Source organism: Tachypleus tridentatus, chromosome 13, assembly GCF_004210375.1.
Source record: "Tachypleus tridentatus isolate NWPU-2018 chromosome 13, ASM421037v1, whole genome shotgun sequence".
Taxonomy (NCBI): domain Eukaryota; kingdom Metazoa; phylum Arthropoda; class Merostomata; order Xiphosura; family Limulidae; genus Tachypleus; species Tachypleus tridentatus.
Window position 1 is genome coordinate 202,770,729 of NC_134837.1, and position 26,786 is coordinate 202,797,514.

The window sequence follows — 26,786 nt, forward strand, 5'->3', positions numbered from 1 at the left end:
ACCGTAAACAATATATATATCATATGAAACATGTTTTTCAAAAACTGGGAAACGGCTATTCGTGTCTGAGAAACCTCTCAAAACTTCTGAGATTACCATAAATAACGTAGTCATTCGTTCATCTTGTTTTACAAAATTAATGAAATTTAAACACTAAAGTGTAAGCCTAGAAATATATTTGTCTAGTGTAAAATTTTTGTCTTGGTAATTACCTCAAGTTCATATCCCGGTTTTGTCTACTATGCAGTATTTAACTTAAAAACATATTATATGCCATTCTTGCGATACTGTGTGTATTAGATGAATACGTTTAAATATAGATTACATTAGTTTACTTAAAAACAAACTATAGACTCGGCATTGACTTTGGTTTTAGTATTTTAGCTGAATAAACAATATCACTAACATCCACTGTTTAGTTAAGATTCGAGTAGTTTCTATTGTAAAAGAACGAATATGATTGCTAATAATAAATAGTGGTTAACTTTGGATTTTTACATGAAACACTGAAATCCCAATGTTGCATAGGATTGGAAGTAAAATGTGGTTGGGATATGGAGTCGCACATGGTATAAAACATTTCTGAAATAACATGGCAGTTTCACAGAACTAATAAAAGAATTATTATCTGGAAGAACCTCGCATCGCAAATATCTTAAACCCTTAGTGTGTGTTGCCATCTATTGTTAATATTTTTTATTACCAGTGAAATACGAAACTCATCGTCTCTTTGAACAACTCCATATCTAACTTTTCTAAGTATTTTTTAATTTTAAAAACGAGTTTGTTTTCTAAAGAGGTAAGCACAACATTGACAATAGATATTATAATAAGCGACGCCAGCAGTTAATATAAACAGAAAAAAATGCATACTTTAAAAGTTCTGAGGTTTTGAATACATAAAGTATTGAACTAAGCCTAAATTTGTCGTTTAAAAAGGCTTCAACTTTCGCCAAACTACGTGTTTACGAATTAGTTAAGTTTCATTGTGTAAATATTACGTCCTCCCGATATATTATTAATAAATTGTTGTTAATAACTTATCTATGTACTTTTTAGCTGAAATGATAAGAAATTGATATTTGTACATTTCATTGAAGCGTACGTATATTTTCCGCTACAGATATTTCCATTTGGATTACACCATTGTGTTCATGGATAGAAGATTAACATGTAATGTCTGTGGCTATACTAACGTGTGAACTTAATTACACTTAATAGTTAAAGAGATAAACGTAAGCAACAAACTACTATACCTCCAGTTAGTTTTTTCAATAATATTAGCTTCATTTGGCGGAAAAACATTGATACAAAGCCTTATTATATCTGTGGGAAAATGTTGTTCACGAGAAGTTGTTATTTTAAAAAAACATAATCTGCTGAACACCTGCACTGAAGCGCTACAATTAATGGTCAAATATATGTGTGCATTTCTGTCACATATTTACATTCGCTTGTTTCTTACACTTGTGAATAGTAAGAGTTTAGATAATTTACAGAGAATAACCAGTTTAAGATACATGATGAACCAATGGCATTTCGATAACGTATGAATTTTTAATTTATTCAATTTAGCATATTTATAAACATTAAAATTTAAAGTTATGAAGCTGATAATTTTAAGAAACAAATCATAACAATAAACAACTTTTATTTAATTATAATAAATCAATTGCTAGTTCAGAAAATAATGTTATCGTGCAGTTTACTGAGGTCGCTTGGTGGGACAGCGATAATTTTAGAGACTTACAAAGCTGAAATTCCAGATTCGATTCCTTGTGGAGGAGATAGCAGATGGCAGAATGTAGCTCTGCTCTATAACAAAGAAATGGATTACAAACACTGCAGTAACGTTACCTAATTAATCATTCTTTTTCTAAGCAGAATTATGTTTGGGAAGTTTGAAAACTTTCGAGAATAAAGAACGATAAGTAATTAGGAACTATAAGCACTTTAATATATCTTTAAACTGTAAACAACAGAATAATTAATTTGTATAAATATTATAAAAGCAAACAAACCTTAATGAATGTTTATCGTTAAAAACAACTAGCATGATTAACTGACAGTTCAAATTGTTCGAAATCAAATAATATTTCAAGTTACAGTAGTGAGGAACACAATAATAATCAGAAGAAAAACTGAAGTAATAAGAAACCATATTTTATATAAAACTCATGACTGATCTTTTACTAACAAGTTTTTAAAAATTATCACGAATTAACATATTTAAATATATACTGGATATTATGTTCTGTTTTTTATCGTAAGTCATAATTTCATTTTTTACTTTGCGTCAGTGTATTTGGTTTGGGTATTATAGGATATCTATGGGTAATTAATGTAACGTGACAGACGTAAACCTACTAAACCAATAGGCCTTAAATTTGTGATCACGTTGACTACAAATTCATACCCTCCATACAGTAATTATTATTGGTGAGAGGAACAGTTGTAATGTATATTATATTATATTACTACGCTAAATAACATTGCAAAAACTGTAAAAATTACATATTTTACAATCTAATCTACAACAAGATATAGAAATTAATATTTGATAAATAATGGTGATAAATAACAACTACGTCTTTGAGAACCTAAGTGGAAAAAGAAAGCTTTCAGTAATTTTACATAAAACAGCGATTTCTTCATACAGATGATGATTTAAGAAGCAGTAAAAATCATGACCGTCACTGTAATGTAATTATCAATCCAGCACTTTAGCTTCATTAGTATAATGGTTAGATGAAACGGAAGTCTAAGACTGTTTCGTTTTTTAGAAATATGTCTTCAGGTACTAAGAGAGTCCCATACTGTCTATAAAAACAATCCCACACAGACTGTTTGTCACGAAATAACAATCGTTACGTAAAAGTACTTGAGCTGAAAGATGTCGGACCAGTTTCCACTGAACATGAAGCACATTACACGAATCATTAATGAGTTTAATTAATTGAAGCCAAAACTAATCCTGATGGCGGAGACCACTTATTTTAGAGAGAACGTCAGAATCCCCTGTAATCAGATGTCTCCTACACACACTTCTGGGGATAGAGATCCTAAAAAATACATGAAATTCTAGTCAGAAGGCCAAAAATACTAATGGCTTGAAACATCGAAAGACAATCTGTTCCATGTCTGTTTAATCTCTGAATATAATCGCGATTTCTAGACAACGCTTCCTTTCTGATTAGGTTTGGGTAATTGTGCGAGTTTTCTGTACATTTGGGAGTTGACAAAGCGAGGGTAAGAATCTCTGTGCATGAGGGTGTATATTTGGAGTTGGGCTTCGTCAAAGGTGTGAGGTGTGGGTTCCACCATGTTGTTGTTGATGATTTCTCGAACTCGTGAGTCCAAGCTCACCTGTTAGTAGGAAATGAAGTTTTACATTTATCCTTTGAACACGCGTGTTAATAGTATTGACAGACTGTGTAAACAAAGTAAAAACATTAACAATTTTAATAGATCAGAGCTACATATGGAGTTAAGTGAGTCCAGTTTCTTTATGAAACACAGAAGAGAAGAGAACTTAATGACCTACGTGCACTATTTTTTCTTCCCTCCCTTTTATTTAAAGTCAGTAATTGTAGGATTGTGCACATAGAAGCTGTGCACATAAACACAATTTCACATATAAAGATCAAAGTTTAGTACTTTAAAAAATCTCAGTAATACCTGAATGCAGGACTCTCTTCTAGTAGAGTTTACTTACCTTAATGTATTTTTTGTTCTTTTAAAATTCGTTAGTTTTGTTATTTTGAAAGATTAAGACAAAAAGAACTTATCTGACAAGAACAGCCATCTAGTGGTAGGAACTAAAACTATAAATATAATTTTCATATTAACTTCAATCTAAGGTGAAAATATCTACAGCGGTGCTCAACTGTCAGAAGGTCTCTGCTTTCCAACTTCGTTGTTATAATAACATCCTAGGTCACACGTCGCGTTTTGTTGGATTACCAGTAAAACGTATTTTGACTGCACAACTTTCGGTAGTTTTTCTCGTGTCTGACAAAATGAAAACTATAAATACATTGTACATAGAGAAAACCAAAAGAAAGGCGTATATAAATATTTATTCTCTGTATGTTCATCTGATTAAATAAAAATTGTCTTACTCCATCGCCATTATGAGCACTCGATCAACTTTATGATAATCGTTCCAGATTACTAAGAGACGTTCTACCAAAAGATTTAATCGTGATATTTTGAAGATATTTTAAAATGTCTGGTTTATATTTTTACCATGATAATGAACAGTCTGCCAGTTTGTCTGCCTTTCACGCCTATCGTTTCTGATTGGCATCAAACAAAATTGGCATACGTCCTTAAGGACCGCGGGAATGTCATAAGACAGGTGATTTTCCTAAGGGCTACTGTGAGTGGGCGCATTTTGCCTATAGTTGAAATGGTGTCAATCAAACTTGGAGCCGTCCAATACATGCCAAATTCCAAGAGTGCTTATGGGTGTTTCCTATGATATTCTATTAATTTTTAGCAAATATGAAAGGCACATTTCGAAGTAAGATAATGGAGTTGGTGTTACGCTTGAACTTCCAATGTCACTCCCAAGGGCCCAATAAGCTCACTTTATCATTACATTGATTTCTATCCAACTTTTCAGGCACCTATAAGGAACTTATGGAAGGGCATCAAAAGATGAGGGTTTGGATACGTCCTCACCACAATATTACTCCTTATAGGCTCATGTGCTTTGAACAAGTAAATCAGTAAGTTAAATATATTTTCTCGACACATAAATATATGCTTGATTTAAGCAATGATTATCATTATGAAAAAGTAATAAATTTTGTATTTCAATATTACATAATTACATTTTACAACTATTTGTTTCTGAACATTACACATTAATTATGGGTTAATACTTTACAACGTTAAGTAGGCTTAACACATAGTAAATGTTCAATATGCAAATATTTGTTTCAAATTTTGTATTAAACCAACGTTTGTTTCTTCCAATATGATGAACATTCAGAGTGATTGCAAAATTACTTATTATATTGAAACAAGATGTATCTTTTAATCACGATGAAGCTGTGTTGGAACAGTAATCTGTGACGTGTTATTGGATTACTGCCACCTTTTAATCACGATGAATCTCTATATATATTTTCATTTTACAAGTACTTGCTTCTGAACAATGAAGAGTAGAAATACTAAACATTAGTTATGGATTAATGCTTTACAGTGTAGTGAGTGTCAAGTAGGCTTAACACATAGTAACTGTTTAGTATACCAACATTTATATTATATTTACATTAAACTGACTTTTCATTTCTCCAATATGGTGAAAATAATGTGTGGATTTAAGAGTATTTAATATTCGTAGTTATGGATTGGTGATTTCGTGAAGTTAAATCTACTGGAACCCCACCAGTCGTGTGCAATAAATTTATGTCTATTTTTAAATTTCTTAATATGGCGCAGTGATTATGTTAATATAGGCCTATTTAGCAATTAGAATTTATATAGGCCTTGACCTTTGCAGTTTAATCTAATTATCTACTCTGTTGTAATAGATACGGGTAGCACCATTCTCTCCCCTATTGCCAGCGTTGCGAATTTGTGAAAAAGGTTTAGATATCTAAGTGTTTAAAATTCATTTTTTAAAATACTATATTGGGCGTTTTCAAACGTCGTTTGCTCTTAGTTAAGACAATGTTAGTTGTAGAAAGGGAAGAAGTTATGTTAACGTAACGACTTCAGAAATTTGGGTTCAGCAAAAATTTGCCATTGAAAGCCTCTAAGTTAAGAGAAGTTAAAGCCACTTTAAATGGAAGTTATAGACCAAGTGTCATAATGTGGAGATACTGAAAATGTGAATTGAAGACTGATCACGGGTTTCGGATAAAACGAGCTAGCAACGTTTATAATGCAATATAAATACTGCATATCTTTTATTTAGAACCTTTTCAGGCTAAAGCGAATGTAGCGATATAAGTCACCAGGAAATAACGTAACTAAACCAGGAAGTGAATCCTGAAAAAGGAACCCCTTAAACACATCTACAACATTATAAAAAAAAGAAGGAAATAATAAGAAGTGAAATATTTAAAACATACAATGTAAAATTACACGTTAAACATAAGACAAAAATAGAGAAAAACCTCACCAAGTTAAATATTTAGGCATCTAATTACTTTTAACTTACTGTATTTTTTCTGTAAAATGGCAAACAGTGTAAATGACAAGAGCTTTTAATTAAATGTACAATTGTAACCAATGAGACTTATCCTGTATATCACATTTTAAAGTCATCAAAATATAACTGGCAAAAGTATTTGATTTCACAACTAACCGTTTGGTCTGTCTATAATTGGTTTAGAGATAGGCTGAATATTTATACGGAATGTGTTAGGTGATATCTATTATTCACTGAGAATGGCTTTAAAAGTGAATATTACTTGACGTAACGTTATTTTTCAAACAAAAATATAAGGAATAAATTAAACAATTGCTATATTTTTTTTTTCATTTGAAGAGGATGACATTTCGAACTGAATTCTTCGTCAGAGCGTACAACTTACAAGACGCATGCGCAATATTTTGAACATTGAGTGTGAAATTTCTCTGCAAAGTTACATCTTGTACATAAGTATTACTAGTAAAGAAAACATAAAACTTATTGAAATAAAATTGAAACATAATCTAGAAAAGATGAGAAAATATAGGAAAACAAAGTTTTTGGATTTTCCAGCGTAACAGTAATCTGTGTCGTGTTATTGGATCACTAATACACTTTTAGCCCTGGCATGGCCTAGCGCGTTAAGGCGTGCGCTTTGTAATCTGAGGGTCGCGGGTTCGCGCCCGAGTCGCGCCAAACATGCTCGCCCTCCCAGCCGTGGGGGCGTTATAATTTGACGGTCAATCCCACTATTCGTTGGTAAAAGAGTAGCCCAAGAGTTGGCGGTGGGTGGTGATGACTAGCTGCCTTCCCTCTAGTCTTACACTGCTAAATTAGGGACGGCTAGCACAGATAGCCCTCGAGTTGCTTTGTGCGAAATTCCAAAACAAAAAACAAATACACTTTTATCACGATGTAGCTGTGTTGTAATATTGATATATGACATGTTATTGGATTACTGTCACTTTTTATTCACGATGAAGCTGTGTTATGACAGTAATCTATGCCATGCTATTTGATTACTGCTACCTTCTGATCACGATTAAACTTTACTCTAACAGTAATGCATGTTATTCTTTACTAAAATATACTTCTCTGGTTCACTAACCTACGATGCAGCTACCAAAGCTAGTTCACAGATCTATGAGCAAACAAAAGAACACATTGATCTATTTGACCATCAAATAAACAAGAAGATGACAGATATTATACTAAACAATTACACAATATTTAATGAAGACCCTATCACTAAATATTTTTTCAAGGGTCCACAGATTATTTCTCACAGACATGACACAATCTAAAATAAACACTGGTGCACAGTAACCTTAAATAAAAACAAAATAATACTCCAGACACTCACATAGTTAAATGAAACAGGTATATCACCTGTCCATATAAAAAGCACTACATACACCTACGAGGAAAACACAGTTTCCAACATCAGACTGTCCTTTACATATATACTGAATATATCGTTTACTGTATAATTTGTAAAACCTACAGTAGTTTATACATTGCACAAACATGTCGCTGACTCGGTGATCGAGTGCGAGAACATCTAAACTATATTAAACTGGGAACCAAGATACACCTATAAGTCAACATTTCACCATCAACAGCCGTACAGATGAGGACTGTACTAATACACTTTTGTGTACATTAAACTGGGAACCAAGATACACCTATAAGTAAACATTTCACCATCAACAGCCGTACAGATGAGGACTGTACTAATACACTTTTGTGTACATTAAACTGGGAACCAAGTTACACCTATAAGTAAACATTTCACCATCAACAGCCGTACAGATGAGGACTGTACTAATACACTTTTGTGTACATTAAACTGGGAACCAAGATACACCTATAAGTAAACATTTCACCATCAACAGCCGTACAGATGAGGACTGTACTAATACACTTTTGTGTACATTAAACTGGGAACCAAGATACACCTATAAGTAAACATTTCACCATCAACAGCCGTACAGATGAGGACTGTACTAATACACTATTGTGTACATTAAACTGGGAACCAAGATACACCTATAAGTAAACATTTCACCATCAACAGCCGTACAGATGAGGACTGTACTAATACACTTTTGTGTATATTAAACTGGGAACCAAGATACACCTATAAGTAAACATTTCACCATCAACAGCCGTACAGATGAGAACTTTTCGATTATGGGACTTATTAATTCTCCAACAAAAGAAAACACTGGGTCACAGTTACAACAGGGCTCTGTGATAGGTCCTGTGCCGTTTGTGATTTATATTAATAATATTGGCTCTGAAATGACGAACAAAATCTTGAAGTTTGCAGATGACATTATATTTTTTGGTAACTAACTGTATCAAAGATACTGCAGATTTACATGAAGATTCAGATCATTTGATACCAATATGTGGCAGACGATGTGTAACTATCCAAAATCTAAGGTGATGCATGTAGGTTTTCACGACTCAAATTATTGTTACAATTTAAATGAAAATACGTTAAATACTGTAGATGAGGGAAAAGATGCTGTGATCTAGAAATTATTTAAGTAATCTAAACAGTGTACTGTAGATAGCAGTACGGTTAATAGGATTTTTGGGTAGAATCTATAGAAATATAGAATACAAGGCAAGGGATACTATTATTGTACTGTACAGATCACTTGTAAGGTCTTATTTAAAGTACTGTGTACAGTTTTGGCTCCCTCTTCAGGAAGGTTGGTTTGGTGCTTTATGGCGTAAAGCAACTAGGCTAGCTGCGCCCCTCAAGAAGGACATTAAATTGTTGGAAAATATTCAGAGAAGAGCCACTAGGATGACAGTTTGGATGACGAAATTATCCTGGAGAGAAGAAGGGTCAGAGGGGATTTACCCGAGGTGTTCAAGATTATTAAAGTATTAATAATATAAATCCATCAAACGTTTTTGTGTTTTAAGAGCGAAAATAATAGATCAAGGGGTCATAAATTTAATTTTAGCAGCGTAAGCATCGTTTTCAATTTAGATAGTATTTCAAACAGAACAGTTGGCTGTTGGTATGAACTACCTTCAAGGGTAGTGGAGGCACAAAATTTAACTGAGTTTAAGAAGATTGGATGGATACATGAGTAGTAAGGGATGGTTATAACTGAGAGCTGAAAGGTATGTCCTTGATGGGCTAATAAGCTTCTTTTTTTGTTTCTTTAAAATTTTAGGAAAATATGAAAGAGACCATCCTACACTCTGGAAATCCTAAAACAATCTAGTTTAAGTGAACGCTTTTCTTTCCTAATTTTTCTACATTTTGTTTAAATTTCATTTCAGTCTATTTTCTTAACTTCTAATATTTATGTATAAGATGTAACTTTGTAGATAAATTTCATGTTCAACATCCAAATTGTTACGCACACAATTTTTAAAATTTGCGCATGCGCTTTTTGTTGTTAGCTATACGAACTGATGAAAAGCCTAGTTCGAAACGTAATCCTCCTCAAATAAAACTAGAAAAAACACACACATACAATTGTTTAATCTTTTCTTTAATTTTGATAACGATTTTATCCACCAATGGGACGATCTAATTAATTTGAGTTATCTATCAGGGAAGCGCTACACTATGCAGCATTTTCTTGATATTAGGCCTATTTTATTACTCGATATAATGTAGCACTGTAATAACGTCAAGTTTGCTTTGCAAACAAATGTAATGCAAATATTATGTGAAATTCAATATATTTTATTTTTTAATATTGTGTGGTATAATCTTGGAATAAAACTTAATTTGAGTTTGCTAATATGATGCAAATTCTCATTTTCGCTTAATTAAACTTAATTTTATGACCTAGTGTGATTAGGCTCTTTTCGAAGTAAAAGTCTACTTTAAACTCATGAATTTGCTTTTTTTCTTCCATTGGAAATTCTTATAAAATATTTTTAAAATATAGAAGCAGTTGTCAAAGGAATGTTGTAGCTTTTTGCAAGTAATATCAATATTTTAGAATTAAAAACAAAGAGATTTTTTTTCTGAATTGGCTAGTTAAAGTCCTTTGAATACTTAAAATACATATGATTAACGTAATTTGATGACTATAGAGTAGGTGATTTACCTCTTTTGGAGAAAGAATGGATATAAAATCTTCATATATCAGTCTTGCTTTCTCTTCTACTACTTCAGGATTGGACTCCCTCTTCAGGTCTTCACAGGCCAACCAAAAGAGTATATTTTCTTCACTGTACTCACACTTTAAAAATTCCTTGAACAGTTTACGACCAGCTGCAACAAACAAACAAAACTACGATTTATTTATTATTTACTATTTCCGAATCTAAAACGACAACTTTAAAGGTAAGTTTAAACTATATTCATTAAACTTTAGTTGGATTTGTAACACCAGTTTTGAAAAACGTTGGTTTGATGGTCATACTTTTACATTTCTCCTACGTTACAATTATATCTAAACAGCAGATTATCGGTACCTTAACCTGTGATCTTTATATTGTTACTATATTTTAATCGATTCTTCCACAGACATAATAGTATGAGTTTAATTTTTGACAGTTTCATAGTTTAACATCGATACAACAGTATCTCTAACGCGTGAAAACAGTTTTATCTTAGAGCTGTGGTTCCCAACCTTTTTTATGCCCCGCAACCCTAAAAAAAATTTAATATGTTCTCGCACCCCTCACAGTAGTTATTTATTTAAGAATAAAGGTGAAGGTGGCCAAAATAAATGTTATCTCGCACCCCCTGGAACGCTTGCTATCTCGTACCCCTGGTTGGGAACCACTGTCTTAGAGACTACCATATCTTCAGTAAGCCTAAGCTGAATCTGCAGTGAGTTGGGTATTTAAGTTATGTCACCTTTCGATCACAATGAATCTGTATTGTAACAGTAATCTATGTGGTATTATTTGATTATTGTCACCTTTCGGCCACGATGAATCTGTGTTCTAACAGTAATTTATGTATATGTAAAAACGGCTGGTTTAGGTTGAGAAATTTTTATGTAGAGGAGCGAACAACGTTTCGACCTTCTTCGATCATCGTCAGGTTCACAAAGAAAGAAAGAGGTAACTGACAGACAGCTGACCACATGTTTGAAGGGGATTGTGTAGCTTAGTGTAGGAATGTAGAGGGCGTGCTTAGATGTTTGATTATTTTTATTAATATAGGTATAAAGGTATTCCTTTGTGTTGGTTTATTTTGGGCTTGTGTTGTTATATGTTTGTATTTTTATTTAGTATTTCGGTGTTTTCTATGGTTATGTTGTGTTTATTTGATTTGCAGTGTTCGAAATCGTGTGAAGGTGACGTTTTGTGTTCTTTGAATCTGGTTTCCATTTTTCTACTTGTTTCTCCAATACAGAAGTCGTGGCAGTTATTACATTGTATTTTATAAATAATGTTGGTATGGTGTTTGTCTGTGTAGTTTTTACATATTATAGACCTAAGTTTTGTGCCTGGTTTTTGAATACAAAGAAATATCTTTATACCTATATTAATAAATATAATCAAACATCTAAGTACGCCCTCTACATTTCTACACTCAGTTACACAATCCCCTTCAAACATGTGGTCAACTATCGGTCAGTTACCTCTTTCTTTCTTTGTGAACCTGACGATGACCGAAAAAGGTGGAAACGTTGTTTGCTTCTCTACGTAAAATATTTTCTCAACCCAAACGAGCCGTTTTTACATATATATTTCTCTACAAATGGGTTTTCTCGTCATCACTGATTAGTAATTTATGTGGTGTTATTTGATTATTGTCACCTTTTGGCCACGGTGAATCTGTGCTGTTTTAACAGTATCACGTGTTACTTTAAGATGATAATATTCAATAGTTTCTTGTTATAAAATAAGTATGAATCTACACAACGATGTATCTGAAGTATATGCTCCACTGGAAATGAAACCCAGCATGTTTACATTGTGGCTCCGTAAACGTACGGTTATACATTGAGAGTTAAAGTTTATATCAATCTCTGAAGTTGACAAACAGTACGAAGGTCACTTTACCGGTTAATAACCTTGTTGTTGTTAGTATATAATTCAGTGGATTAAAACATTACATAAAGTAAACTTGTAAAGCATAAAGAAACTTAAGTCTGTTGACCTTGATTCTCTGTATGAGAAAATACAATCAGAAATATTATTTTCCCTGTCGAACAAAATGTACACGACACAGCTTTAAACTTATGACGATAATTATTTATGCCTACATAACGGATGCTTGCTCACGTATAAAAATAAAATTCAGAGTTCGATACTCGCAATGACGCAGTGAAGATGATCCATTCTGTAGCTTCGTGTTAAGATATAAAAAGTAATTTTTTTTGGAAATGTAAGGACAACAGAATAAACTCATTTATTGGGTAATTAACAATATAAATATATCAGCAATTTATAAATAAGTGCATATATTCTACATAATTACTGATACTCTTAAACCTAGCTTAACTCTTAATAGTTATTCAAACATTCTGGTTAATATTATACCTAATCGAACACTTTGTCGTATTACAACATAGGTATATATATATATATATATGAGAAAATAATAAAAGCGTGATTCCTGTTTTTTCATTCTGTTAAGTCTGTCATCCTGTATGGACTGTTTCTACCTTGATTCATTTAATGCGTGGCTTTCCTTGGAATATAAGGGTTTTTGTGACGCGACAAGCGCAGAACTGTTGTATAGCTGTTTTTGTTGTTGTTGTTTTTTTCGGATTATAAAGTTGCTGTATGTTTTCCATGTTTTGGCTGCAATCTATTTGTGTACGTAAGAGAAAACATTGTTTATCATATGAAGGACAAAATATTCTCGATCATTAGTAGAATTGATAACAAAATAAATCAGTATGTTTTAAAGTTCAAGTGAACTAAATCCTTTGAAGAAAAGGTTCAGACCGTAGTAACTCTAGAACTTGTTTAACCTGTTGACTGCCACGTATTTCAGCTGCTACGGCAACTCCGAACCAAGTTCAAAATACAACTCTAATGCTTCTTCATTTTGTAACCTTTTTTCGTGACGCCATTTTGGATCGAAAGTGAAACAATTTGTAAATAGGTCAAATGCATGTATGATTCTGACATCTAGCGTTGAAATTAGGTATTACTGAAAACGAATTAACTCGTCCGTGGCACTGTGTTACCGATCGGCTTGGACGAGTTATCTCGTCTACGGCACTGAACAAGTTAATATTGTTGCTATAAGAAAGGCTTAACAACTTGCACGGCGTTATTTTGTTTAAATGATTTTATTATTGTTGGTGTTTTTGTAAATCTTATTTCGCTAAAAATTAGAGTTCCATGTCAGCAGTGGGTAGAACACTGTTTATTGTGGTGATATTTCATCAAAAGTGAATTTTTAAATTTTATTTCGGACTCGTAACTGGTGAAGAATTCACGTCATAATTTTGAAATTTTTTATTTCTCAGGCCCAACGAACCCGAAAGTCAAAATTTTAGGCACACAGTCAGTAGATATACATTCAAGAAAATTACAAAAGAATTACTATAATGCATAATTCCTGTTAATAATTATTTTTTTCTATTTTTGACAATTTTAACACGGAAGGTTATCTGCGTATAAAGTTGATATTAGAGAGTCAGACGACACTATTGTCTTGTGGAAGTTAACTGTCACTTTTATCAGACGCCCAAGGTTTTAAAATGTAGAACGGGTTGATGTCACAAAACACGAACCCTCGGACTCACAGTCAGGGAAATTTTATTCGGTTCGACATATTTCAAGCGCTTTTAAAAGTGCTTCAGTTCAAATTTTAAATTAGGTAAAAGTGCATGCGATTTACAAGTTATATAGGTCTTAACCAAACGTTCGAGTACTAGATAAGATAAAATAAAATGAAGTCAATCACTCACCTGAACACTTCATTAGTTTCTCGAAAGACTTTCCCCAACATCGGATTTCCTCTAAGGTCGGGCTACGAAGAGGAGTATTTTATTTACTGGAGAATAGCAACTTAAGTAAACAAATAATATACGGACCAGAGATTTAAAACAGTAGGAGTCTGTGTTAACAGTAACCATGAGAAAAACATCTATCTAATACTATGTGTTTAGCATGTAACAGCTCATTTAATTAGAACGTAGCTTTAAAGACTTGTAAATATAAAATGAAAAAGCTGACATTTTTTGAGACTTAGGAAGATATGTTTCTTGGTGTAACGACATGATAACAGAAAAACGTTTACGATAGACTTTAGTTTCAAACTTAATTTTTAAACAAATACTTTCGACGACGGTAAACTGTTTTTTTTTAATTCGTAAGTAAAAAAATAGGGGTTTCGAGGCTAGTTAAGTATTTAGTGAATTCCAGCAAATCTTCTTCACCATGCCACTACACCACGAATATATCATCAACATACCTAATCCATATTTCATACTTATGTTTCCATTCTATAACGCATCAGTTTCAAACCGATCCGTAAAAAGACCACACAACAAAGGAGATAATTGAGAATCCACATCTAGGCCTTCAGTTTGTTTACACATCTTATTATTAAATAGAAAATACAAGTTTTCAACACAAACCACACAACAAAGAAGATCTTCGAGACCCCACAGCTAGGCCTTCAGTTTGTTTACATATCTTATTATTAAATATAAAATACAAGTTTTCAACACAAACCACACAACAAAGAAGATGTTGGAGAACCCACAGCTAGGCCTTCAGTTTGTTTACATATCTTACTATTAAATAGAAAATACAAGTTTTCAACACAAACCACACAACAAAGAAGATGTTGGAGAACCCACAGCTAGGCCTTCAGTTTGTTTACATATCTTACTATTAAATAGAAAATACAAGTTTTCAACACAAACCACACAACATAGAAGATGTTGGAGAACCCATAGCTAGGCCTTCAGTTTGTTTACATATCTTATTATTAAATAGAAAACATAAGTTTTCAGCACAATTTTTTGTTTATCGTGTCTATAGTTTCAACGACTGGTCTCAAAACAGTTGATATTTGTATCAATAGGTACTTTCGTGAATAGTGATACAATATCAAAAGCTACAAGTATATCGTTACTATTTATATTCATTTTACACATTTGTTCAACAAATTCTAAACGTAAGTAATTTTATCATCCAGGGAAGAATATTCCTACGTTAAAGATTTAGCTACTTTGGAAAAGGATGAAATGTTTTATACTGTGGGCCTACAGGAAAATTCTTTAGGTAAAACATAAAACATTAAAATTATAAAACTATTTGGAATTACTAATCTTGTTTCTAGAGGAGCTAGGCTTATACAGTTAAGTTTTTATTTAACCAGTTCATGAAGTTTGTTAAAAAGGGTGGTTTTAATGTATATTATCGTTCGACATTCTTAGTGTAGCTTCCTTTCTTTTGTATAATTATTTGACCACCTTTATAAATTACAATATTCAGCCTGTTTATCGACTTCAAGACTTGACTTGAAAATCACTCATTAACTCCTTACATTCAGCTCTGATTGTTTTACTTATGTAGCACACAGTTGCTGTTTTTTACACTCGTTGCAATATGTAAAATAATTTTTTTTACAACTGCTGATTGGTTTAAATAAAAATTATAAGTGTATATTACAAAACGTTGTTCGTTTGTGGATATGAATATTTGTTTCAAATACATACACATGTTCCTTGAATTTTAACTTTTTAATATCTTTCCTGTGCTCAATTCCTTCAACATTTTGTACTTGGAATCTCTCTATGGAAAATTCCTACAGACATTTATTTGTCATATCCTATGGATCTCTTCCTTGGACAATTCCTTTTAACCTCTCATACTTTTATTACTCTCTGCATCTTGTCTCTGGGCAATTTCTTTCAACATTTCCTATTTATATTATCTCTTACTTGTTTACTCTAAACAATATCTCCAAATGTTTCGTATCCAGAATATTCCTCAATATCTTATCTGGATCATATATCGGTATTTGCTCTAAGGTATTCCATCTAATGTTTTTCAGCTAGAACAGCTCTAGGTGTTTTGATCTAGGACAAATTCCCACACAACCTGTTATTTGAACAATATTTTGTGGACGATTGTTTAGGATAGCTCTTTTTTAGAAATTTCCCTAATAACACCCCGTTGAATAAATGTTCTCAATACTCCTTGATTGAAGAACAATACAGAGTTTAGTACTCTTCCAAATAATACTATTAATGGCTCCCCTGAACAAATCTTTGTGATAATGTCTACCTACTAAACGTTCAAATAAACACAATATTACTTCTCTAACTCATCATATTTATGTTTCCCAGTATTAAATATTCCTGACACCTTATGTGTGAAAATTACCATATAAGATATAACGCTTCTAAATAATCCTTCTTTTCTCTTCTGAATATTCTTTTCTCAACATTTATAACTTACACTCTGTTCTATTTGCTCCTCAGCAAATTATTCTGACATCATGTTTACTGTCCATTTCTTTTACCATTCAATAGGTCATTTTGGGCTTACCATTACCCCTTGATGACAAAGATGGTCACAAGGGGCGAGCAGTAACTCTAGAGAAAATATTTCATGTTACAAAAGAGGAAAATCAAGTTGCTATTATTTTCTTTTAACGTCAAATTTTCATAAAGTTACATACAAGAAAAAACGAACAACTTACGGTGGTTCTCTGCTAAAATACTGGTCTAAAAGACTCATCTCTTGTGTCTTGTCTGCTGATGAGTCACGTCTCTTCGAAGCAATGCTGAAAATAAAAATAGACTATTAACCATAATTATACTGGTGTAAAACACACATATGTGGTATCTTGTCTACTGACAGGTCGTGTTTCTTCATTAGAAATTCTGAAAGTAAAAACACGCTATTAACTATATAATTATACTGGTCTAAAACACACATCTGTTGGATCTTGTCTACTGATATGTCAAGTTTCTTTAAAGTGATGTGATAATTAACAAAGTGTATGATTTGGACTAAAGGCTCTGTAGATCTACCTAAAAGGTAGTTTAGTAATTATGGTGGACTGTAAGGTCTTTTGTTCCACCTTAAGTCTAGTTTAGTAAACACAGTGAAGTTAAAAGAGCGCTGTGGACTATAACGTCTGTAGTTCTACTTCAAGATTAGTCTAATAATAAACCTGAACTATTTCTACCTGAAGGCTGTTAAGCAGATAATCTGGATTATAGTCTCTATTTATACAATGTTCAATCGGTAATCTGGACAATAATTTATATTTATACAATGTTCATTAGGTAATCTGGTCTATAATTTCTATTTGTATAATGTTCAATCGGTAATCTGGACTATAATTTCTATTTATACAATGTTAATTAGGTAATCTGGTCTATAATTTCTATTTATACAATGTTCATTAGGTAATTTGGTAATAATTTCTATTTGTATAATGTTCATTAGGTAACTTGGACTATAATTTATATTTGTACAATGTTCATTAGGTAATCTGGTCTATAATTTATATTTGTACAATGTTCATTAGGTAATCTGGACTATAATTTCTATTTATACAATGTTCATTAGGTAATTTGGTAATAATTTCTATTTGTATAATGTTCAATCGGTAATCTGGACTATAATTTCTATTTATACAATGATAATTAGGTAATCTGGTCTATAATTTCTATTTATACAATGTTCATTAGGTAATTTGGTAATAATTTCTATTTGTATAATGTTCATTAGGTAACCTGGACTATAATTTATATTTGTACAATGTTCATTAGGTAATCTGGACTATAATTTCTATTTATACAATGTTCATTAGGTAATTTGGTAATAATTTCTATTTGTATAATGTTCATAAGGTAACCTGGACTATAATTTATATTTGTACAATGTTCATTAGGTAATCTGGACTATAATTTATATTTGTACAATGTTCATTAGGTAATCTGGACTATAATTTATATTTGTACAATGTTCATTAGGTAATCTGGACTATAATTTCTATTTATACAATGTTCAATAGGTAATCTGTACAATGGTCTCTATTAATATGACGTTCAATAGATAATCTGGATTATTAAATGTGTATTTTTATTTATATAACGTTCAATAGGTAATCTGGACGATGGTCTTTATTTATAAAATTTTCAATAGGTATTTTGAATAATTAATTGTCAACTTGTACACAGTTCAGCATGCAATCTCAATTATAAATATCCCAGTTATGGCGTGTTCATTGAGTAACTCGTACAATAAAGTCTCTACTTATACACTATTCAACTGTAACCTGAACTGCCAAATTTTTAGTTGTACGCTACTAAATTGGTAACTTGAAATAAAAAGTCTAGTTATAGAATGTTCCGTAGGTTAAGTAACCAAACTATAAAAGCTCCAATTATACACTATTCAGTTGGTAACCTGAACTACAAAGTGCAGCTATAGAATATTCATTAAGTAATCTGGAACATAGAACATCCACTAACACACCGTTCATTAAGTAGTCTGAAATATAGAACATCTACTCACACACCGTTAAATAATCTGGAATATAGAACATCTACTTACACACCGTTCATTAAGTAATCTGGAGTATAGAACATCTACTTACACACCGTTCATTAAGTATTCTGGAGTATAGAACATCTACTTACACATCGTTCATTATGTAATCTGGAGTATAGAACATCTACTTACACATCGTTCATTAAGTAATCTGTAGTATAGAACATCTACTTACACACTGTTCATTAAGTAATCTGGAATATAGAATATCTACTTACACACCGTTCATTACGTAATCTGGAATATAGAACATCTACTTACACACCGTTCATTACGTAATCTGGAATATAGAACATCTACTAACACACCGTTCATTAAGTAGTCTGAAATATAGAACATCTACTTACACACCGTTAAATAATCTGGAATATAGAACATCTACTTACACACCATTCATTAACTAATCTGGAATATAGAACATCTACTAACACACCGTTCATTAAGTAATCTGGAGTATAGAACATCTACTTACACACCGTTAATTAAGTAATCTGGAGTTTAGAACATCTACTTACACACCGTTAAATAATCTGGAATATAGAACATCTACTTACACACCGTTCATTAAGTAATCTGGAGTATAGAACATCTACTTACACATCGTTCATTAAGTAATCTGGAGTATAGAACATCTACTTACACACCGTTCATTAAGTAGTCTGAAATATAGAACATCTACTTACACACCGTTAAATAATTTGGAATATAGAACATCTACTAACACACCGTTCATTAAGTAGTCTGAAATATAGAACATCTACTTACACACCGTTAAATAATCTGGAATATAGAACATCTACTTACACACCATTCATTAGGTAATCTGGAGTATAGAAAATCTACTTACACATCGTTCATTAAGTAATCTGGAGTATAGAACATCTACTAACACACCGTTCATTAAGTAATCTGGAGTATAGAACATCTACTAACACACCGTTCATTAAGTAATCTGGAGTATAGAACATCTACTTACACACCGTTCATTACGTAATCTGGAATATAGAACATCTACTTACACACCGTTCATTAAGTAATCTGGAATATAGAACATCTACTTACACACCGTTCATTAAGTAGTCTGAAATATAGAACATCCACTTACACACCGTTAAATAATCTGGGATATAGAACATCTACTTACACACCGTTCATTAAGTAATCTGGAGTATAGAACATCTACTTACACACCGTTCATTAAGTAATCTGGAGTATAGAACATCTACTTACACATCGTTCATTAAGTAATCTGGAGTATAGAACATCTACTTACACATCGTTCATTAAGTAATCTGGAGTATAGAACATCTACTTACACACCGTTCATTAAGTAATCTGGAGTATAGAACATCAACTTACACATCGTTCATTGAGTAATCTGGAGTATAGAACATCTACTTACACACCGTTCATTAAGTAATCTGGAACATAGAACATCTACTTACACACCGTTCATTAAGTAATCTGGAATATAGAACATTTACTTACACACCGTTCATTAAGTAATCTGGAGTATAGAACATTTACTTACCCACCATTCATTAAGTAATCTGGAGTATAGAACATCTACTAACACACCGTTCATTAAGTAGTCTGAAATATAGAACATCTACTTACACACCGTTCATTAAGTAATCTGGAGTACAGAACATCTACTTACACACCGTTAAATAATCAGGAATATAGAACATCTACTTACACACCGTTCATTACGTAATCTGGAATATAGAACATCTATTTACACACCGTTCACTAAGTAATCTGGAACATAGAACATTTACTTACACACCGTTCATTAAGTAATCTGGAATATAAAACATCTACTTACACACCGTTCATTAAGTAGTCTGAAATATAGAACATCGACTTACACACCGTTAAATAATCTGGAATATAGAACATCTACTTACACACCGTTCATTAAGTATTCTGGAGTATAGAACATCTACTTACACATCGTTCATTAAGTAATCTGTAGTATAGAACATCAACTTACACACCGTTCATTAAGTAATCTGGAATATAGAACATTTACTTACACACCGTTCATTACGTAATCTGGAATATAGAACATCTACATACACACCGTTCATTAAGTAATCTGGAATATAGAACATTTACTTACACACCGTTCATTAAGTAATCTGGAATATAAAACATCTACTTACACACCGTTCATTAAGTAGTCTGAAATATAGAACATCTACTTATACACAGTTAAATAATCTGGAATATAGAACATCTACTAACACACCGTTCATTAAGTAGTCTGGAGTATAGAACATGTTCTTTTTCAAAAGTAACTAACCACAATTCAATCGAAGTACAGGTAATACTCTGCCTATAGGAAGAAATTGGCAGCACGAAAGCTACGTGTTTACTAAATCATCTGTTCTTCAACAGCTGTCTTTCGAATCACCAACATTGTTTTGTTATTTCTATGTATGGATGATTTGGTCAAATCTGTAGTTGTATAAGTCAGTTTTTCTTTTGATATTCTCCGTCTTCAGGATTGGTTGTTAAATAAACCTCAAACTTCAGTATTTAATAGTGCATCATATTAAAGATTATTCAAGTCTTGGACTGCCATTTTAGGATTATCATTAAAGATATAAGAATCATACTTTTAAAATCCTGGACACACCATTTTAGGACTGTCGTTAAAGTGATAAAAATCAGAATAGTCAAGTCCCGGACTTGCCATTTTCGTAATATCGTTAAAGGTATAAAAATCAGTACAAGAAATTATAGACATGTCAGTTAATATTGTTGTTAAAGTTTGAAAAATAGGATATTTGCAATCCTCGACTTGTATAGCAATGTATATTGGTAGAGGTATTATTACTAATCAATAAATATTGGTTGAGGTGTTATTAGTAATCAATGAATGTCGGTGGAGGTGTTATTACTAATCAATGAATGTCGGTAGAGGTGTCTTTACCAATCAACGAATGTCGGTAGAGGTGTCATTTCTAGTCAATGAATGTTGGTAGAGGTGTTATTACTAATCAATGAATATTGGTGGATGTGTAATAACCAATCAATGAAAATTGGTTGAGGTGTTACAAGTAATCAATGAATGTTGGTGGAGGTGTTATAACTAATCAGTGAATGTTCGTGGAGGTGTTATAACTAATCAATGAATGTTGGTGGAAGTGTAATAACTAATCAATGAATATCGGTGGAGGTATAATAACCAATCAATGAAAATTGGTTGAGGTGTTACAAGTAATCAATGAATGTTGGTGGAGGTGTAATAAATAATCAAATAATATTGGTAGAGATACAATAAATAATCAAATAATATTGGTAGAGATGCAATAACTAATCAAACAATATTGGTAGAAGTGTTATAACCAATCAATGAATACTGGTAAAGGTGTTATAACCAATCAATGAATGTTGGTAGAGGTGTAATAACCAATCAATGAATACTGGTGGAGGTGTAAAACTAATCAATGAATGTTGGTGGAGGTGTTAATACTAATCAACGAATGTTGGTGGAGGTGTTATAACCAATCAATGAATGTTGGTGAAGGTGTTATAAGTAATCAATGAATGTTGGTTGAGGTGTTATAACTAATCAGTGAATGTTGGGTGGAGGTGTTATAATTAACCAATGAATGTTGATGGAGGTGTAATAACTAATCAATGAATGTTGGTGAAAGTTTTATAACTAATCAATGAATGTTGGTGGAAGTGTAATAATTAATCGCATAATATTGGTAGAGATGTAATAACTAATCAAACTATATTGGTAGAAGTGTTATAACTAGTCAATGAATGTTGATGGAGGTGTTATAACTAATCAATGAATGTTGGTGGAGGTGTAATAACCAATCATTGAATATTGGTGGAGGTGTTATAATTAATCAATGAATGTTGGTGGAGGGGTAATAACTAATCATTGAATGTTGGTGGAGGGGTAATAACTAATCATTGAATATTGGTGGAGGGGTAATAACTAATCATTGAATGTTGGTGGAGGTGTAATAACTAATCATTGAATGTTGGTGGAGTTATTATAACCAATCAATGAATATTGGTATAGGTATTATAACCAATCAATGAAAATTAGTTGAGGTGTAATAACTAATCAAACAATTTTGGTAGAAATGTAATAATTAATCAATGAATTTTGGTAGAGGTGTTATAAGTAATCAATGAATATTGGTGGAGGTGTTATAACTAATCAATGAATGTTGATTGGGGTGTAAAAACTAATCAAAGAATGTTGGTATAGGTGTGAAAACTAATCAATGAATGTTGGTGGAGGTGTAATAACTAATCTATGAATGTTGATGGAGGTGTAATAACTAATCTATGAATGTTGATGGAAGTGTAATAACTAATCAATGAATGTGGGAGGAGGTTTTATAACTAATCAATGAATGTTGGTGGAGGTGTAATAACTAATCAATGAATGTTGGTGGAGGCGTTATAACTAATCAATGAATGTTGGTGGAGGTGTAATAACTAATCAATGAATATTGGTGGAGGCGTAAGAACTAATCAATGAATGATGGTGGAGGGGTAATAACTAATCATTGAATGCTGGTGGAGGTGTAATAACTAATCAAGCAATATTGGTAGAAATGTAATAACTAATCAATGAATGTTGGTGGAGGTGCAATAATTAATCAATGAATATTGGTAGAGGTGTTATAATTAATCAATGAATATTGGTAGAGGTGTAATAACCAATCAATGAATATTGGTAGAAATGTAATAACCAATCAATGAATATTGGTAGAGGTGTAATAACCAATCAATGAATATTGGTAGAGGTTAATAACTAACACAAAATTTTATATGCAAATAATAACTAAAATTTCCTTTTACAGAAAGACCGTTACTCAGATAAATCCAATATTATTATAGACAAGGGCAGAACGTTGCAAAATTCGTACCAAGAAAACTAAACAGGTACATTTCTGACCACAAATATTTTTGACTGAACGTTAACTGTAAAGCTGTTATCGTGTCTTGTCATATTTTTCGTTAATGCTTTCATTAGCATTTTGAAACAAAACAAAGTGGAAATGAAATCTGAACCAGATTAATTATCAACTGCATAACAAGTAACAATTAAAACTACATAGTACTTAAGTGGAGTTGAAATCCAAACCTGACTGACTATCAACTAAGTAACCACCAACAATTAAAACTAATTAGTAATTAAGTAGAGTTGAAATTTAAGCCAGACTGATTACCAACTAAGTAACCAGCAACAATTTAAACTAATTAGTAGTTAAGTGGAGATGAAATCCAATCCAGATTGATTATCAACTAGATAACTAATAACAATTAAAACTAATTAGTAGATAAATAGAGTTGAAATCCAAAACAGAGTGATTATCAGCTAGATAACTAATAACAATTAAAACTACTTAGTTGTTGGTTATCTTGCTAATAATCAGTCTGGTTCGGGTTTCAACTCTATTCATCTACTAATTAGTTTTAATTATTACTTGTTATCAAGTTGATAATCAGTCTGGTTTGGATCAAGTTGATAATCAGTCTGGTTTGGATTTCAACTCTACTTGACTACTAGTTATCAAGTTGTTAATTATTTGAACTCAACTCTGACTACTAATTAGTTTTAATTGTTACTTGTTATCAAGTTGATAATCAGTCTGGTTTGGATTTCAACTCTACTTGACTACTAAGTAGTTTTAATTGTTGCTAGTTATCAAGTTGAGAATCAGTCTTGATTTCAACACTACTTAACTACCAAGTAGTTTTAATTATTACTAGTTATCTAGTAAAACAATGAGAGAAAAGAACTTCATTTATGAGGATGCATCTAGTAGCATTAAATACATGAATGAAAACGAGTACAAAAGAAAATGAAGAAGGAGGATTATGAGTAAAACTAGTGGGTGACAAAAATATTTACACCCTTCAAGAAATCTTGTAGACAGAAACCTACAATCTAAAAACTGTCTGGAAACGTTTTAAAATATTATTCACATAATAATAAGTTCTGCATTGCACATACAAAAAATAAAAGCCTGTCGTGCATTTCAAAATCGCAATTTCACATATGTTTATTTCGTTATGCACATTTGACATGTTACATTTTCCGGCATGGGTTAATGATATTGTGATCTCCCAATAGGGAATGCACGTATCTTTGCTCCCTCCAAGTTCTGACGTCTATGTTTACCCCAATTCATGTGACATTAAAGTAAAAATTTCACCACAAATTAGTGTAAACATTTATAAATTTTAAACCTACTTACCACGAACAACTGCAACAAAAGCACCAACTTAGACAGCACCTCCTGGTGTCTTTAACTCGAACCGTGCTGCGTATCAAGATACTCTCCGTTTCTTCCAGCGACTTCTTTTTAGTAGAAACCGCTTTATTGTTTCGAGTCCAGATGGACCTGTTACAACTACTGAGTCCTTCATGCAAATTGTTCTTATAATTTTCATTCCCATTGGTTGCTTTCAAGCTCATGCCCGGAGCGTCCGATTTATATAAGATTTCTACCTTTTTCCCCGGCATATCTGTTTTCTTAACACTACTAACATTATACGAATTCTGAGGAACAATAATTCTCGTGCGGCCGTCATGAATGAATACGGATCCTGTTTCCTGCATGTTGGGCTTATCTTGAGTAAAGGTCCCAACGTCGCCATTTTGTTGTTGAGGGATTGAGGTTAGCTCCTCGTCATTAGTGGTGCTCTTTGTTAACTCGGTAGACAATTTGTGTTTACACTTGATAGAAGTAGTCTCTACGATGTTACCGGAAGTTGTTGTTGTGCTCGATGAAGGTATAAGGGGTGATGGTCTGCTGGTTTGTTGTTGAGGGATTGAGGTTAGATCCTTGTCATTAGTGGTACTCTTTGTCAACTCGGTAGACAATTTGTCTTGGAATTTAATAGAAGTACTCTCTACTATGTTACCGAAAGTTGTTGTTGTGCTGGATGAAGGTATAGGGCATGATGATCTGCTGGTTTGTTGTTGAGGGATTGAGGTTAGCTCCTTGTCATTAGTGGTGCTCTTTGTCAACTCAGTAGATAATTTGTCTTGGAATTTAATAGAGGTAGTCTCTACTATGTTACCGAAAGTTGTTGTTGTGCTGGATGAAGGTATAGGGCATGATGATCTGCTGGTTTGTTGTTGAGGGATTGAGGTTAGCTCCTTGTCATTAGTGGTGCTCTTTGTCAACTCGGTAGACAATTTGTCTTGGAATTTAATAGAAGTTGTCTCTAATATGTTACCGGAAGTTGTTGTTGTGCTGGATGAAGGTATAGGGGATGATGATCTGCTGGTTTGTTGTTGAGGGATTGAGGTTAGTTCATTGTCATTAGTGGTGCTCTTTGTTAACTCGGTAGAAAATTTGTGTTTGCACTTGATAGAAGTGGTCTCTACGATGTTACCGGAAGTTGTTGTTGTGTTGGATGAAGGTATAGGTGGCAATAGTGTGCTGGTTTGTTGTTGAGGGATTGAGGTTAGCTCCTTGTCATTAATGGTGCTCTTTGTCAACTCGGTAGACAATTTGTCTTGGAATTTAATAGAAGTTGTCTCTAATATATTACCGGAAGTTGTTGTGCTGGATGAAGGTATAGGGCATGATGATCTGCTGGTTTGTTGTTGAGGGATTGAGGTTTGTTGTTGAGGGATTGAGGTTAGTTCCTTGTCATTAGTGGTGCTCTTTGTTAACTCAGTAGGAAATTTATCTTGGAATTTGATGGAAGTGGTCTGTACGACGTTACCGGAAGTTGTTGTTTTACTGGATGAAGATATAAAGGGCAATGGTGTACTAGTTTGTTGTTGAGGAATTGAGGTTAGTTCCTTGTCATTGGTGGTGCTCTTTGTTAACTCGGTAAATTTATCTTGAAATTTGATGGAAGTGGTCTCTTACCGGAAGTTGTTGTTTTACTGGATGTTAAAGGGCGGTGTACTAGTTGTTGTTGAGGAATGCTGTCATTGGTGGTGCTCTTTGTTATGAAGGATATGGTCTCTGCGATGTTAGGGGTTGTTGTTGTGCTGATGAAGTGTGGTGTGCTGTTTTTGATCTGGTCGTTTGGCATCTGCCGAAGAGATAAGATAATTACCAACTAGTTTCACAAAATACAAACAATAAATAAGTACCATCACATCTTAATAATACTGGATTTATTTACCAAATGACGTCAC

At 32.6% G+C, this 26,786-nt stretch overlaps 1 protein-coding gene across 1 annotated transcript; it reads right to left on the reverse strand.

Annotated features, from left to right (window-relative positions):
* Nucleotides 1-1,262: 1,262 nt before the first annotated feature.
* Nucleotides 1,263-26,577, reverse strand: LOC143236435 (uncharacterized). The gene is made up of 6 exons (XM_076474695.1): nt 26,552-26,577; nt 24,880-26,379; nt 16,770-16,853; nt 14,020-14,081; nt 10,240-10,406; nt 1,263-3,366 (listed from the first exon to the last, which is right to left on the reverse strand). The coding sequence occupies exons 1-6, from the start codon at nt 26,575-26,577 to the stop codon at nt 3,172-3,174; spliced, it is 2,034 nt and encodes a 677-aa protein (XP_076330810.1). The 3' UTR covers nt 1,263-3,171.
* Between the last annotated feature and the right edge of the window lie 209 nt (nt 26,578-26,786).